Source organism: Varanus komodoensis, unplaced genomic scaffold (assembly GCF_004798865.1).
Source record: "Varanus komodoensis strain SLA01 unplaced genomic scaffold, ASM479886v1 scaffold7_1, whole genome shotgun sequence".
Lineage (NCBI taxonomy): Eukaryota > Metazoa > Chordata > Lepidosauria > Squamata > Varanidae > Varanus > Varanus komodoensis.
This window is the reverse complement of record NW_025336479.1, coordinates 13,646,052-13,663,261: the sequence shown is the minus strand read 5'-3', so window position 1 is coordinate 13,663,261 and position 17,210 is coordinate 13,646,052. Positions and strand designations below refer to the sequence as shown.

At 41.6% G+C, this 17,210-nt stretch overlaps 1 protein-coding gene across 3 annotated transcripts in view; it reads left to right on the top strand.

Moving 5' to 3' along the window:
• The window catches only part of GABRB2 (gamma-aminobutyric acid type A receptor subunit beta2), a 123,585-nt gene that overhangs the window by 92,745 nt on the left and 13,630 nt on the right, over window positions 1-17,210 (top strand). For all 3 annotated transcript variants that reach the window (XM_044453795.1, XM_044453794.1, XM_044453793.1), the window contains exons 6-8: window positions 5,977-6,114; window positions 7,432-7,584; window positions 12,649-12,893. In XM_044453795.1, coding sequence (XP_044309730.1) covers window positions 5,977-6,114; window positions 7,432-7,584; window positions 12,649-12,893 — 536 coding nt within the window. The remainder of the gene's footprint in view (window positions 1-5,976; window positions 6,115-7,431; window positions 7,585-12,648; window positions 12,894-17,210) is intronic.

Below are 17,210 nucleotides of genomic sequence, written 5' to 3'. Positions count from 1 at the left end.
CTCACACAGATAAATCCATTAAGAGTACAATTCTGTGGCCAGGAATAGCCTGGTGGGCTGCAGAATGGCTTCGATTTCCGTTTCTCTTGCCTCCTCACAGCTGGTACAGAAGGAAGTGCACCTGCTGCTTTCCAAGGTCAGGGAATTGCAACCTTGGAGGAGGCTTAAAAGGGACATTTCAAGGGGGCAGACGGGGAAGAGACCAGCGTGGCCTGCTCAGATGGTATCCTGAAGCTGTTCCTCTCCCACTCACACTTGCTAAATGGCTGCAAACAGGTATCTAACAAAAAAGATGGAGCAGGAAGGCAGAGATCTGTTACTCAGCATAGTAGGGAGGGGAATAGTGTTGTCTCCAGATTAGAGATAGGAGGAAGGGGCTGCAGTCACATAGACCAGTATCCAAGGCTACAGTCCCCACTTTGATATTCCTGCAGAGAATAGAGATCTTCCTGCTATTTCATGCCCTTGCTAAGCTCTGCAGACATGATGGAATTGCACTCTTACTTACAAGATTCTGTGACTGTAAGTGTTGCCATGAGAAGTGAAACTTTCAGAAAGATCATAAAATATCCTTGATAATACCTTGTGGATGTTTTTCAGAAGATATTCAAGGGGTGCTGAAAAGTTCTCAGCCTGACCAAGAAACAAAACATACAAAACAAAAAATGGAAAAAAAAAACAGAACAAACAACATAAAAACAAACAAAAGCAAAACAAAAGACAGAAGACACAAAACAAAAGTGGGTCAGGCCCAGAACTTTTCAGCACTTCCTCATAGTAGAATTGGGGATTTCTGTGCTCCCCTAACTGACAAAGATGAATCAAAGACCTAATGAAGACATTTATTTATTTCTACACCACCAACTATAGCCAAAGATCTCTGGGTAGTTCACGACAGCACATAAAATACAGATAATAAAAGCATCCTAGGAATTCATTACAAAATGTAAAACTAAATTTAAAACTACAGCAATGACACAAATCATACAAAGTGACTGGGATTTGTCTGATGTTGGACTAGCAAGTTCCTTCTTACAGATGGGTTGCGCTAGAAATGGGAGTTACTTACATAAAATCTGTAGGATGATGCCACTGCATTATTGCTCTCAGTGATGGCGCCTGTCTCATTCTTAGGAACTACACAGAATCAGCTTATATTGGTATATCTGAAGTATGCATATCTCAGGATATTGATCTTCAAACACAACAGTGTTGATTTTCTACCACATTAGATTATTCAGTCCTTTCAGAAGCAAGTAAACAGAGCATGACACAAATCCAATGGAAATGTTACATTCAAGAAGAACACATGTCCACCAGTTTAAGGAAGGATTAAATATAATGACCCAGTTAATCCTTAAGAAATGAATGATTCATTCACTGAATTTGTTCAGATGGAAATTCTGGGGATGGTATATCAGGTGATCTTGCATGTGCAGACCTCTGTGTTGTTGTTGTTTTTCCAGTGCTGAATAGACAGCAAGCAATTGGTGCATTGAGAAAATGGTGATGACAGAGTGCATGTATGGCACAGAAAAGAACATTGAAGTTTGAATTTCCTAGTCCATTTTAAAAATTCATTCAGAAATTTCTTCAGATTAGGGCAAGTTATATTAATGTCAGTGTATTTAGCTTCTGTTTAAACGTACATAGGATTTGCAGACTTAAGGCTCTCCACAGTCAAAATGTTCATGTAATTGTGTCAAACGTAAGAAGATTTAAAAAAGGAAAAAATGCTAACTATACTAACCTTTGATAGGAACTAAATAAAAGGATTGGCAGTGCTTCTAGCTCACTTAAGAAATAATCATATGATTACTTCAGTAGGGAAAATGTGTTTGGTGACCATTTTTTGCTGGCAAAAGCAAAGAGTTAACGCTAAAGACAACAAGGACATATAAAGTGGAAACAAAGTTCAAGGATGCTGTCATGTGTCCCCCTGATTGAAACTCAGTATTTCATGTTTTCAAAAAACTATTTGTGAAATAATCAGTATGTAGGGAAATAAAAATGTTTCAAGAGAGGATAACAGCTGTTCAAGAGAGAGGAAACATAAATCGATGAAGTATGGAACCTTCTCAGGCTTCAGTATTGAACTAAGCCAGTAGTGGCAACGAGGGAAGAATTAAAAGCCATTACATGGCTCAGAACAGCTGCTAAATAGCTATTCATACTGAAAGCAAAGAGGAGGTTCTGTTTTTAGTCACTTTGTTTACTTGCTTAATGTAGATCTGAAGAGCAGTGTCTTGTACTGAGAAATCAATATGCCGATGATTATCTTCTAAGGGAGTTTGCTGAATTGTGTGAGAACATAAACTACTTTTGAGTGAAAACAATTTAAATTCTATATTTGTAGCTAAACAGCACTCCACTGGGTCTGCACAGTACAAAATTCATGAATCAGATAGGAGGGATTGGTGTCTGCCTGTTGATATTCTTGTTGAATAGTTGATATTCTTGTATAGCTCCATGTTATCAGAGAAACAAGAGCAAATGCCTCATGCCCAGCCCAATAGACCTGTCATAAATCTTTCTGACTCTCCATGTTTGCTCCCTGGCATCCCTCTTAAGCACTTAGATGGAAAAAGAATATTTGAAGCAAAATAGTTTTAGCTCTGAGTGTTTACATCACAACTGACAAGCACAGGAGTGCTGATGCATCGGGGTGGGGAGAAGGGATCACCTGCCCAACTTTTTTACCTGTGGCACATTTGCCAGTTATTTATTTTGTATGAAAGTGTCTGTGTGCACGCGTGCGCGCATGCATGTGTGTAGCAGTTTAAATGTGTTTAGAAAGAATGGGATGTTTCAAGGGAACGAGGTTGGAAGTGGAGGCTGCAGTACAGGAAGGCATATTTTTTCTTAGTCACTGGCTGGTTGACGGTAGCACTAGGTGATTCTGCTAAAGGCTTCATGGGAAATATGAGCTTTGTGGTGTAATTTGAATTAAGAGACACAGGCGTTTTGGGAATTGTTCCAAGCATCTGAGAAAGCAAGGAAGAATGTCTGGGGTCTTTGAAGGGTCTGGAATAGCTTTGAATGGTGAAGAGGGTGGAGTTCAAGGTTCAAAGGCAGCAGGGTGAGTTTTATTGGGATATAAGAGCAGAAGGAGAAAGATGGGGGTGGAGGGAGGCAACGTCACAAGGGCTCTGAAGAGAAAGGTAATGAGTCTGCAGTTTGCAGGAGCAGGCAGTGAAGAAATGCAAGGAGTCACAAGATCAAAGCAAAGAGAGATGAATGATGGACTAGAGGAGAGAGGCATGAGGGGGGAAGTGTGAGGTAATGGAGGACCAAAGAACAGAAGAGTAGTCCAGGCAAGAGAGAGAATGATCAGTGGTTTCGCTGAAGCAAGGATGGGAGCAGCTTGTGTCATTTCCATTCACAATTCCAAGCTTTTGTTGTTCAGAAAGGAAAAGTGCCTGCATGTGTGTGTGTATTAAGTACACACTCAAATGAGCCCTTGCCCCAGTACATATGCAATAGGACCCTACCTGAGAGGAAATCTAAGAGTGAGAAATTCATTAAAATGCATTTTAATTATTTTTTTCTATGACCTAGGATGTGTGTGCCCGCACACATGCACGCTTGCATACCAGGGCTTTGTTTGGCTTTTTTGTGTACATCTTACATTGTGGAGAATTATAATACTAGTATAGTATTATACGAAGTACTAATAACTTTTCCTGCAACGTTGCATTGCTTAATGCTGAAACTACACATTTGGGAGTTGTTTTGGGGGTGGGGGTTGGATTTGGGAACACAGGAATGTAGGATGTGCTGTGAAGCTTATTGCTACAACAAAGGTGAAGAAGGGGTGGCTAACAGTTCCTCTTCGGGTTCTTTTTGCAATCACAATCTCGCTTCTGCACCCAGTTGGCCACACATGCAAACCAGTGTTGCTGAACTTGGTTGCAGTGTTGCTACTACTTCAGGGCCACCTACCTTTCCAAATGCATCTGCTGCCCCACTGTCCAAAAGAACCAGCATTGCAGGGGCTTGGGCTGCAGTGCACAAGGGGCTACTGTATTCCAGCTGGGCTTTGCCACCTCTGATAACCTAACAACATGAGTATAACAAGATTGTGCTTTTCTGCAGGTCTGATGTAACTCATGCTCTTTCAGTCACAGCCCACCTACAGTATGAGTATAATAATGATAATTTGCTGATTTATTGGCATTAGAAGGGTAACTTTTTAAATATTTAGAAAATAAGCAAAATGCATGTATAAAATGAGCCTGAGCTAGAAAGAAAACAACATTCTGCCTCTGCGGTTGTCTTTTGTTTTTGTTTTTGTTTTTGTTTTTGGATGGATGGATGTACTACTGCCCAGACTACACAAAAATTCTAGGCAGCAGCAATCACTTCTCCACAGGGGAAAAGACATACATAAACTCTTAAACCAGGAAGGTTCATCAGAAAACATTGTGTGTGTCATTTTACCTTCTGTCCTATGACTAGCACTAAATTTCCGAAATGTCAGTCACAGCTGCGACTTCGCAAAAAACACGGGAAGACAGATGTGGGCTCATTTTTCACAAAACGATTGGGCATATACAGTGCCTGAACTCTTTGCCTCCTGTTGCTATTTCTTCAAGGACTTGGTATTACCTAGTAAATGAATGGTGCAGATCTAACCAGCCAGTGGTGCAAAGTGACACTGGATGGTATGGCTAGAATCTGGGTGAAGTACAGTCACTTGGGCAAAATGGCAGCTCTAAGCTACTGTCTTAAATGGGATTTGTTAAAACCAGTCAGCCCTGCATTTGTCAAGGAAAGATGGCAGTGGATTTCTCTTCCTTCTCAATGGACATCAGACTGTGGCATTGGTTGCACAGACTGGATATGTGAGGACAACAAATTATTGCATTACATGTAATATAAATATTAAATAAGCATCTTAAAATAGAATTGCATATTCCATCTATGTACTATACGGCACGTCTTGATTCATCTAATAAGTAAGTCTCCAAAAACTGAGTCTGTGAAAAAGTAACTTAGATTATCAATCCAGGCTATCGACCGGCAATTAAACCATTATTTTTATTGAGCTCACCTTTTCACTCCTTAGACTATTAAATGAAACTAATCTCATGCATTTAATAAAAAGAAAACAATATAATAATTAAAGCACAACAAAAGACAAAGCAGCATTACAATCTATCTTCCAGATAGAAAAAGAAAATCAAACAAAAGGTAGGCCAAAATGCTTGGCAAAATATAAATATCTTCAAGGTAGGGTGGCCACCTAACCGCTACCTAAAAGAAAGAATGCATCACCAAGGAATAGAGTGGAAGAGAACATAAGATTTACACATGCCAATATGCACCAGTTCAGCACATACACCCACACAAGCTGATAACTGTTGATTCATAACTCCTTACTGGAGGTGCTTTCGGATGAAGAACTTCTAGTGCTAACAATCCAAAGGCATCATGGAGCTATCCCATGTTTTCTTGGGGTGTTTTTTTTTCCTCATGAGGGAAAGCATGGAAGAAATGTCAGGAAAACTTGGAAAGGTTACAAATACAAGAACATCTATGCCACTGTCAGATTCTGTAAATGGACCTTCTTATCCAAGTACCCTTGGACTGGACAGCTCTTGAAACAGAATCCTTTCAAACAGAGTCATGACTTCTGTAAATGGCTACACTACTTCAAGGAGCATCAGAAGATCAATTGCAACTGGACAGGGCAGCTGGACCAACCTTCCAGAGCAGAGACTTCCACCTCCCCAGTGCTTGCTTTTCTTATTCTCACCAACCTATTTCTGATCCATCTGCCTGAATGGATTCCATTTCAGCTTTGCCCCAGACTAAATCAAGTCCAGCTGAAGTGTACATGGTATGCATAGTAGAAGCACTCTGTGAGTTGAATTCGTTGTTACTTAAGGCACAATTACTGAATTGTTTTTGCAGCTGGTCAGATCCTGCAGGTGTATCCTGTCCTAAAGCTTTGTTCCTTTTTATGTTTTCCAGATGGCTACACAACAGATGATATTGAATTTTATTGGCGTGGGGGTGATAATGCAGTTACAGGCGTGACCAAGATTGAGCTGCCACAATTCTCCATTGTAGATTACAAACTTATCACCAAGAAAGTTGTTTTCTCAACAGGTTTGTGAAGGGATGCTACAAAGAGAGTGCTTGGTTCTGTTCACTGAGAAGCTTTCTTTGGGATATTACATGGTTAATGCTACGCGGCAATAACTGTGCAGTACAAAGTGTGCTATGTCTGCACCTCATGTGCATATCCCCAAGAGTAGCCCCACTGATCACAGTGGGACCAACTTCTGGACAAGCGTGCATGGGATTGTGTGGCATAAATAGTAAATATTCTATCTGTCTGACTTGGCCCCATTTAAAATGCTAGCTGTAGCTCTCACGCTATTGCCCTGGGCTGGTCAGCTGTTTGGTCTCCTCTGCAGTAATTCCACAGTCAAAGCTAAGTAGAAGAGTGTTCACCTTTATTTTCCCACTCGCATTGTGGGATCATGCATGGCCCTCCCTTCTGCTACGCAGGCTTCTGCTCCTAGTTCAAGGGGGCTATTTCTGTGTTCAACCAACAAGCAATCCTCAGCAACACAAAAGATTACATCATGTCACTGACAGTAGGGAAGTGGCCTTCCAGAGGGCCAGTCAGGTCTGGTCGCATTTGTTATGTTCATGTGCTGCAAATTTGCACAGAGCAGCTGTCCTGGCTTTTTCTTGGGTAGCAGAGACCAGCGCCTTACAAATACAATGATTAGAACCGTACTCCTTGCATTAGAGGTTTGAGTGGGACTCAAACTCAAAGTGACTTGCATTATCACCCAGTTTCTGTGTTTCCGTCTCTCATCCCTTTGCATTTCCTCTTCTCCACCTTGGTCTTCTCCCCTCTTCCTTTCATATGGTTCCACAGGGGTTTTTTCTGCTTGAACACACACCCCCTGGTGTGATTGCCAGTGACATCATGATGAAGGAACCCTGTCTTGCTGTCAGTACTCAACAGGATGGCTTGCTGTGCTCGAACTGTGAGGTGGCTGGTGCAGCTTAAACATGACTCTCCTTACCTGCCGTGCTCAGAACTGTGTACCCATCAGAGTGTGATCCAGTTCCACACGGTGGCACTTCAGGTGGTTTCAGAAGGGCTGCAGTCTAGAAGAACTTGAAAAAATGATTACCTTGGAAGTTGTGCCACTGCATAGCTTTGCTGCATTTATGAACAAAGTATCTCACTAAATGGCAATTTACCACTGAATTCTTTGTTTCAACACAGATTGGATTAATTGGTATTTTCCATTGGTCTGTTGTTTGTTAAGAGAAGTTGCATTTATCTTTGTCTCATGTATACTGAATCAAAACCGAAGTCTCTGTATTGTAAATGGATATAATTTCTTTGCAGTACTGCAGAATTCAATAATGGCCTTTGACAAAGTCTCCTTTTTGTTCTAGGTTCCTACCCAAGGCTGTCTCTCAGTTTTAAACTTAAGAGAAACATTGGCTACTTCATTCTGCAGACTTACATGCCCTCCATTCTGATCACTATTCTTTCCTGGGTTTCCTTCTGGATTAATTATGATGCCTCAGCTGCAAGAGTGGCTTTAGGTAGGCATTTTGCTCCCCTTACATTTTTCTATTACTACTACTACTGCTACTGTGCAAGGTTACATCAAACAGTGGGAAGCCTTCTGTTATACCAGCTTAGAGGCAATACCTAGAGTTAAATACATACTTTTCAAATTACTTCAAGTTATGAATGCTGCAATCCAATGCGCAGTCAGCCCCACTGCTTGCCATGGGTCTCACTTCTGCAGAGGCATGCATGGAATTGCACTGCAGTGCTTCAGTTCAGCTGAGCTAAATATGAAGTTTTGTGATGAGATTCAGCATTATTGTCTACGATTCATTAAAGTTTCATTCATGTTGTAGCATTTAAGTAATTGTACTTGAGCTTAAATTAATCAGTTACAAGACTGAAATAGGTAACTCCATCAGACTTCTTGTCTGACACCTGCTGCAGTATATTTGCTAAGCACTTCCAGGGGGGAAAATAATCCCTCGCATCTGTCTGGATTTAGCACTCCAGTGAATCAGGTGAAATGCACAGAGCACTGTGTGGTCAAGGTGTTTTTTTGGATGGGTTTCTGTTGATACAGCTTGATACATGCTGATACAGTGCCTGGACAGGTTCATCCAAGCACACACCTTCTGGATCCTTGCCCCTCTTGGCTTATCAAACCAGTGGGGAGGGAACAGCCAGCTGAACCAGGGAAGTGATCCATGATTCCCATGGACAGAGTAGTCCCATAGCTTCTGAAGGAAACGGGTGAGGGCAATCCTGATGAAGCCCTCTCTGGACACAGAAAATTTCAATAATTTTTGGCTGGGGGCAAATATCCCCTTCCCAAACCATGTCCTAGCTAACCAGTTCCAAGTGCTCTTGGATGGGACTGATTATATGCATTTGAATCAGGCTTTGGGCTGAGTTTTGGCACCAAAAGTGCTTTGGTTGCCCTGTATGATAACCTATGTCAGAAAAGAGATGGGGGACTGTGACCCTGCTTGGAACTCTTGGATCTCTCAGCAGCTTTCAGCCATGGCATCCTTCTAGGGCAGCTGTCTGAGCTGGAATTGGGGGCGGGGGCACCGCCTTGCAGCACTTACTCTCTTACGTGGATGATACACTCTGGAAGGCAGTGCTTGAGAAATTTGTTTGGCTGCATGGATTCACCAGCTCAGAGTTCTCCAGGCTTGATCTTGTCTCGGTGCTGTTCACCATCTACATGAAGCCACTGTGTTTGATCATCTGGAGTCTGGCGTGTGCTACCATCAGTAGACCGATGCCATGTAGCTCCATTACACTTTCTCATCTCTAGTAGATGAGGCTGTAGATGTGCTGAACTGCTGCCTGGCTATGACAGTAGACTGAGGGAGGGCTAACAAACTGAAGCTCAGTCCAGACAAGACTGAGGCGTTAATGAATGATTCTCCTAACTGGTTGAGGGATTCTGGATGAGATTGCACTCCCCCTGGAGGAGAGGTGCGTAGCTTGGGAGGTCTTCCTTGAGCTATCTTCATCACTTGGCCTCAGTATCTCAGAATGCCTTATACAGCTATGGAGGCCCTGCTGTGCCCCTACCTGGACAAGGTTAGCCTAATTTCTATAATCTATGCTCTAGTAATCTCCAGATTAGATAACTGCCATACACTTTACTTTAGGCTGCTCTTGAAAACTGATAAGCTGCAACTAGTGTAAAATGCAGCAGTCAGTTTAATAACTGGAACTAAAAGGTCTAGACATACAATGCAGATTCTGGTCCACTTCTCTTGCTGTCTAAATGTTTCTGAGTCTAGTTCAAGGGTGCTGGTCTTGACCTGTACACCTCAAATGGCTTGGGACTCCAGTATCTCTCAGAGCTCTTCTCCTAACCTAAACATACCCAGACGCTATGCTTAACATTTGAAACCTTCCTCCAAGAGCCCCTCCAAGCAAGGCTTAGTTTATAGCATCAAGGAAGAGATCCTTCTTCGTGGTAGCTCCATGGTTGTGATACAAGCTCCCCGCTGAGGCCCACCTGGTGCCAACTTTGCTATCCTTTCAGCACCAGATTAAGATGGCCCTTTATGCTGAGGCTTTCAATAGCAAACGTAGGGCACGTGTCTGCCGTGGTCTAGTTTATCAAATGTACCAAATGTGTTTAATCAGTTAAATCATTTCTATATTCCATTTTAAAATGTTATTTGAATGCTATTGTAAATTGTATATTGTATTATAGATCATTGTTAACTGCCCAGAGAACTTCAGTTATTTGGGCATTATATAAATAAACACAACAGCAACTGCAGTTTATATTAACTTTAATTTTTATTTAACTAAATTTATATAAATATATTTAAGTAAATGTATATTAACTCTGGTTATTTAAATGGGTTGCCTTCCACTTAGTGTAAACATTAGAATACATCTCTTTAGCTTGCTTAGTAATGCAGTTTCCCCAGCTAAACTACAGGGGGAAAGTGGGTGGTGGGGCACTTGATGCTTGTATGTAGGTATCAGTTGTGGCCTGAGGATGTGAACAAGGTGCTTGGACTAGTCCGTCCCACTACTTATCTGCTCTACCTTTGCTTGTCAGAGCCAAGAGCGGAATATGTACCTGGGTCCAAGAGGTCATCAGTGCCTCTCTGAGGGAGGCCAGGTCCCTGCCCTTTGGAAGGAGGCAGCGATCAGGCCGGTCCTGAAGAGGGTGTCCCTGGACCCAGTAATAGTTGCCAATTATAGGCCAGTGGCTACTATCCTATTCTTGGGCAAGGTGCTTGAGTGGGTAGTGGTTGGACAGCTCCAGGCATTCTTGGAGGAAACTGACCGTCTAAACCCATTTCAATCTGGTTTCAGGCCCAGGTATAGAACAGGGTCGCCCTGTATGATGACCTGTGAGGGAGAAGGACAGGGGGAGTGTGCCCGTGTTCCCATCCTTTCAGCAGCTTTCGATACCATCAACCATGGTATCCTTCTGGATAGGCTGCTGGGTTGGGAGTTGGAGGCACTGCTCTGTGGTGCTTCCACTCTTACCTGACTGGCCGATTCCAGAAGGTGGTGCTGGGAGATTGTGGCTCTGCGCCATGGCTGCTTTCCTGTGGAGTTCTGCAGGGTTCCATTGTGTCCGCCATGCTTTTCAACATCTACATGAAACCGCTGGGAAAGGTCATCCAGAGGTTTGGGCTGCACAGTAATCAGTACAGTGATGACACCAGCTGTACCTCGCTTTTACATTTAGTCCAGGCGAAGCAGTGTCAGTCCTTAATCAGTGTCTGGCCAGGGTATTTGGCAGGATGGGGGCCAATAGATTGAGCCTAAATCCAGACAAGATGGAGGTCCTGTTGGTAGGTGGTTCAGCCTTCCAGGCGAGTGATTTTTGCCCTGTTCTGGACAACGTTGCACTCCCCCTAAAGGACAGGGTACACAGCCTGGGAGTGTTCCTCGACCCTGATCTGTCCCTGAAGTACCAGATGTTGGCAGTGGTGGAGAGCGCTTTCCTTCAGCTTCGGCTGATACTTCAGCTGCGTCCTTACCTGGATGAGCAGTGCCTGGCAACGGTGACCCATGCTCTGGTAACTTCCCGCTTGGACTATTGCAACACACTCTAAGTGAGGCTGCCCTTGAAGGCTGTCCGGATACTTCAGTTGGTCCAGAATAAAGCTGCTGGATAATTAATGGGGACCAGCAGATACTTCCATATCATGCCAGTCCTATACCGTCTATACTGGCTGCCAATTGAAGTCCAGGCCCAATTTAAGGTGCTGGTAATAACCTATAAAGCTTGGGTCCTGGATACCTGAAGGAGTGCCTTCTTCCCTATGTGCCAGCCCACCCCTTGAGATCTGAGCCAGAGGTCCTTCTCCGGGAGCTCTCTTTGAAGGAAATTAGGAAGGTAGCTACCTGGAGAAGGGCCTTTTCGGTGGTTTACCGGATTGGTACCATCGCTTTATTCTTTTCCGTGTCTGGTGAAGACCTTTTTATTTTTCCAATATTTTAACATTTAATTAGGTCAGGTTTTATCTTTGATTTTATCATTAATGATTAGATGCAGTGCACTATGTGTGGTTTGTTGTAAGTGGTTGTTTTGTTTTCTGTTTTTTGTTTTGTAAGCCGTCCAGAGACTTTAGTAATGGATGGCATATAAAAACTTTACATAAATAATTAAAAATAAATTATGCAGTCCATCCATACCTGCCCTGCAGATGGTCTAAGTTAGATCACAGACCAAAACCCCCAAGTTTCTGCATCAAACTCTTCTATTCCTGACCAAATCATTCACCAGTCATTGTGTTTCTATGTAGTACTGTGAATTTTGCATACCGTAAATTATAATCACATTATTATTTACATCCTAAGGCAGATCAGAGCCCCCTGTCCTACTTGGATTTCTGGACTTGCTTTCAGCTTACTTCTTTCTGTGGTTCACCCTTAAGATATGTGAGCAGGCCAGAGGCTGAAGCAGGTTATACTGCGGTCATTCCAGCAAAGCCTACACTGTTAACATACTCTTTTAAATCTGGTGGCAGTTGTTAAGGAATTATAACAGTGTTTGTGGTTTTGCTGCTACAAATTAAAAGCAGCTATTCTTCTGAAATAAGTTTATATTTGCTTTTGCCCTGCATCTTGTATTCCATCTAATGAAACAAATACACGGTCAAGTTTTCACAGCTCTAAATAGGATAAAATAGATGGATGGTGTTATCTACTATCTAGCTCTTATGATCTCTTAGAATTTTCTAAGAATTCAGACCAGAATACAAGAATTCAAACTTCCATAAAGAGAGAGTTAAGGATTTTACTGAATACAGATTCCTGAATGCCCCTGTAATCATTAGTAACTTTAAATGTTACTAATGATGCAAAAACTGACCAGTGGGCAGAAGCACTAATTTTTTAAAGGACTGATGTGTTTCAGAAAACAAAGTTTTCTCAACAGTGCCCTAACTCAAAAAAGCAAAGAGGCTTAGAAAATGCATTGTCAATACCTCTCACTTTTCGGCCATCCTCAAGAAATACGTTATTAAACTCCAAACACTGCTGGCCTTTAAGCACTGGCATAAAGTGATCCTTACTTAAAATATATACATAAAATTGTTTTTTTATGAAATTGAATGTTTGATACTTTTTTCTAGGGATCACAACGGTGCTGACAATGACAACCATCAACACCCATCTCCGAGAAACACTACCCAAAATTCCCTATGTGAAAGCCATTGACATGTATCTGATGGGATGCTTTGTCTTCGTGTTCATGGCCCTTCTGGAATATGCATTGGTCAACTACATCTTTTTTGGCAGGGGACCACAACGTCAGAAGAAAGCAGCAGAAAAAGCTGCCAGTGCTAACCATGAGAAATTACGAATGGATGTCAACAAGGTAAATTGAAATGGGAATAAATATGTAGCAGCTCACAGTTACAGGACTGGACAATTTCTTCCTTCCAAACTAAATTTAAACATGCAGATTCTTTGCTGCACAAGTCTAGTGGGAAAACAGTGAGTCCATCGTTCAGCACATGGCCTTTCCAGATGATTAGAAGCTGCTAGGATTTCAAAATTAGCATTAACCCGTAGCTGAATGAGGATGTAAGATGTTCGGCAGGGAGGATACTGATATTACACCCTACATAAATGAGGGTTCATGTGTATCTGTCTGTTCTATGAAGGTAAAACATGCAACATTCCCGAGGCTTATGCGACTGGGGCGGCATACAAGTTTCCCAAATACATAAATAAAACATTCAAGGAACTAAATCAAGCCAATATGCAGAACGGCTTGTGTTTTTTAAAGGAAGGCAAAAGTTTCATGAAGTGATGGGAATACTGATTCAGGAGTACTTTTGCTACCAGTCACTTCTTCTTGTATTTATATAAATAAATGTATTTATGTGGTTTCAGCATTTGTCTTTCACTCAGCAGCAGTATTTTCAGGGCAGCTTACAACAATAATGCATTGAGTACAATAGCAGCCAAAACTCATTACTATCTACCTACAAGTAGAGGCAAATACTTGCTCTAAGAGGCACCACAGGTTCTTTCTAGGACGTGGTGCCCGACTCTCTTGCCTCTACACAGGCCCTGAATGTTTCGCATCACACTGCATAGCACTCTGCCGCGAACAGTTGTTCCAGCAGCAAGAAAGCACTTTTTCCTGGGGTCAGGACACTTTGGCACTGGAGGGGCATCCATGAGGGAAGTGCCTGGATCCTCCTGATCAACAAATAAGTCCCAGCTGCACACTTATTTACTGTGCCCCAAAATAATCATCTGTAAAGGCTCTTTAACACATCAGAAGTATACACTGTCACTTAGTGAGACTGTTCCTTGTTGAAGCTTGTTTTCCAGGATGTATAAATACTCTGTAGGGCTTACTGTCATCATCAGGCTGACAATTTCTTGACTTTAATAAAGTTTAATGTGTCTTTCAACTGTTCCTCAGAAGAACAATCCAAAATGATGGCTACAAAGTTACAGGCTAGAGCTGTATAAAGTGGCGCACCAGAATTAGAAGGGGCTATATAAGCTAGACTGAGTACACACAATATGCATAATGGTATATTAGTTATACTGTATTTATATTTTGGGTAGTATATTAATTATGATATATTTATATTTAAAATCTAGTAAACTATTTCACTGAACTATGCAGTGGATCTAATATGTTTTCAAAATTGTGCATATGTAAAATTTGGAAGAATTTATTCACCATAATGCTATTTGGTTGTTTTTTAAAAATCAGATTCTATATCAATGCTCTTTTATCAAAATGTGAAAATTTAATAATAGAGAGCCAGAGAGATATTGGATTCACACAGAAGTTTTATTTTCCTTTTGTCCGTTCCCAAGTATTGTAATAATGGGGCTTCCAGTTGCTAATGATCTACAGCAGAAATGATAAAAGCAAGATAAATAGTAGACAGTACTATTAGAATAGCCTTTATTTTGCTGCTCTTCATGCTGTTAGCCACCACAGCAAGCCATCCTTGTAGGCTAGGTTCACCCTGAATATTCAAAACCATGATCACCACCGTGAGAATTCCCATGGGGAAACAAGTGGCTTCTTGTTACATGCAAAGCAGGCCATTGAATTTACTGCTTGGGGTCACAATCTCAAGCTCATTTTCATTCTGTTGAAATTCATGGGCTAACATTTAGTCTTAATACCAGTGCCTCTGTTTCACTGAGCTGTGGATTCTAGTGTGTACATCTAAGGTGATCCAGCCTGTGTTTTAAATTTTACTAAGGCCCCAGTGTTTCTTTAAAAATCCTGAATACACTGTGCAACCCTGTGAAACTTTACACAGAAGTAAGTCTGGTGGTGTAGTAGAGCCAGGATGCGCAAGGATCCGGCCCTTTCACTAGCAGGGTGTCATCTGCCGCCGCCACCACCTCTCAGGGTTTCCTCTTCCCTGCAACACTCAGAGTAGCACGAGGAGCGGCTATTCCAGCAACAATGTATTGCTACTTATAATGCAAAGTACCATAGGGTGGCTTGGCCTTTCATGGGAAACTAACATCCCTCAGCTGCATAAAACTTATTCCTGCCAAAGAGGAAAACTGCAAGCCTTGTTTTGATAATATGGATCACCTCAGCCTTCTACATTTTGGGACTCTCCTTGGGTAGTACAGGTGCCTTCACTGCAAAATTTACCACCACACCACTGAGTTAAACTATGCGAGTTCAGTGGGTCTGACTCCCAAGTATGCATAGAATTATAGCTTTGCTGAGGCTTTACATGTGGCCTTTCAATAATATCAAGAGAGTTCAGAAATGAATTTATTCTGACTGATGTTTTCAATTTCTGTTTTTTTCTGACCAGTGAATCTTTAAAATATATACATATATAATCTACTTATGTTATAACAAGGAACCAAAATAAGTAATAACTCTCATGGCAAAATACATTGTTTGTCACCTTTTCTAATTTCAAAAAATCTTGCTAGCATTTGACATGATAGCCCTTATGACGTCAGAAAATCCCTTTCTGTGCCTCCCAGCTAAAAACAAACAAGAAAGGTCGCTATCTTGTTATTAGAGAGGTAGGAACCTGAACTCTTGCTTCCCTTCCTGTGATACTGAAGGCTCTTGGGTAGACTGCCCTTGCCTTGACAAGGCGCCTAGAATTGAAGTGCTGGAGTCACAGCAGATGCTTGTTCTAGTTAATGTCCTGAAAATGGACAATGCCAAGTATCCTTCCCGGCACAAATGCACTGTGGAGGAAAGTAAGCTTGGCTTTGCTGAAGGAGGTGAACAAGTGTTCTTTCTGCATTATCTTGCATAAGGAGAAACAGCCGGTGTCCCCATGGGCTGCTGAAGGATCCCATTTCTCTTTGATAAGGGCACCCTCTAGAGGCGCTGCTTTCAGCAATTTCTGTGGATGGATCCTTATAGCAGTTCTTGATTGTCCTTAGTTATCCTGATGAGAATCATTTTTTCAGGGGCTCCTGGGACTTTCCCCTCCTTAATGAGTGATCAAGCAGAGAAGGAGGAGTTGCTTTTGCCCCTTTATGTCTGTTTCTTAAAACAGGAAATGTTCATAAACTCTGAGCTACTTTGAGGGCCGTGTCTGTTGGAAAGCCCTGCCATAAACAAAGAGAACAAAAGGATGAAGCACAGGCTCTTAGAGCAGCCTAAATGCTGGCACTAGTAGCACTGGGATTTCATTTAATTTTAAAAAATCAACCTTTAAAATAATAAAGACATACCTGAAGTGCTTGAGGAGTGGGAGAGCAAATCTTAACTCATAAAGAAAGCCAGTCACTCCTTAAATGTGGGCTGTGAATTAAATATTCGCTACATGAATCATAGCTCCACAGTTTCACTTCTTTAATTATAATTTCTAACTGTATTTGGGGAGATACAGAAGCCACAAACTCAAAGAAGTGCTGTTACTGTAATATATTGTACACAGAGTGCTGACCTACGTATAGTTTTGCAAACGGACATATGCATCAGCTTTCCAAGAAGTGAGGTAAAGCAATAAACTTGAAAAAATAAAATGAAATAATAAAAATTACTATTATCCTATGTGGGCAAAAATGCAAATTTGAAGTGGCTTTCAGAACATAGTTGTATGTGAAAGTTCAACACCTGCCTTTTAAAACAAGTTCTTTTTCAGGCTTCTTGTTGTAAAATACTGCTGTCTTTGGGATGTATTATAAAAGCATCTGCACACACACGTACAGTGGTATCGTTACTCTCATTTGCAATAAGAAGAAGTAATAACTGCATTGGTGCATTAAGCATGTGTAAAGAACCCTTCGCACATTGGCAGCATGAAGGGGACCAAGGCTGTTCTATCTATGCATTGAGCATAATTCTGCAGGGAACGCCTGTGCACATAAAGCTCCAGAAGATCTGGAATACCAGTGATAAAACTGCGACCATTATCCTGGGCCATACATGTTAAATGTCACCCTTGGAATTTGTATTATTGTTAAAACCTTAACAAGCAAATCTTCCGTTGAAGATTGAAATTCACTTACTTGCTGAAGTAAGTGCACAGTCCTGCTTACTTCAGTTTGTCCTAGCTCTGTAATGCTATATTTTTAAAAACTTAAGATCTCAGTGTTTATCAAGTTTCAAAGATGTTCCAAGTTCCAAAGGTGTTCCAAGTTCTACTCTTCTTAGAAACCCTATGACTAGTCCTAAAAAAACCCAGAAAACTATCCTTCACCTTTTCAAAACCCTCTG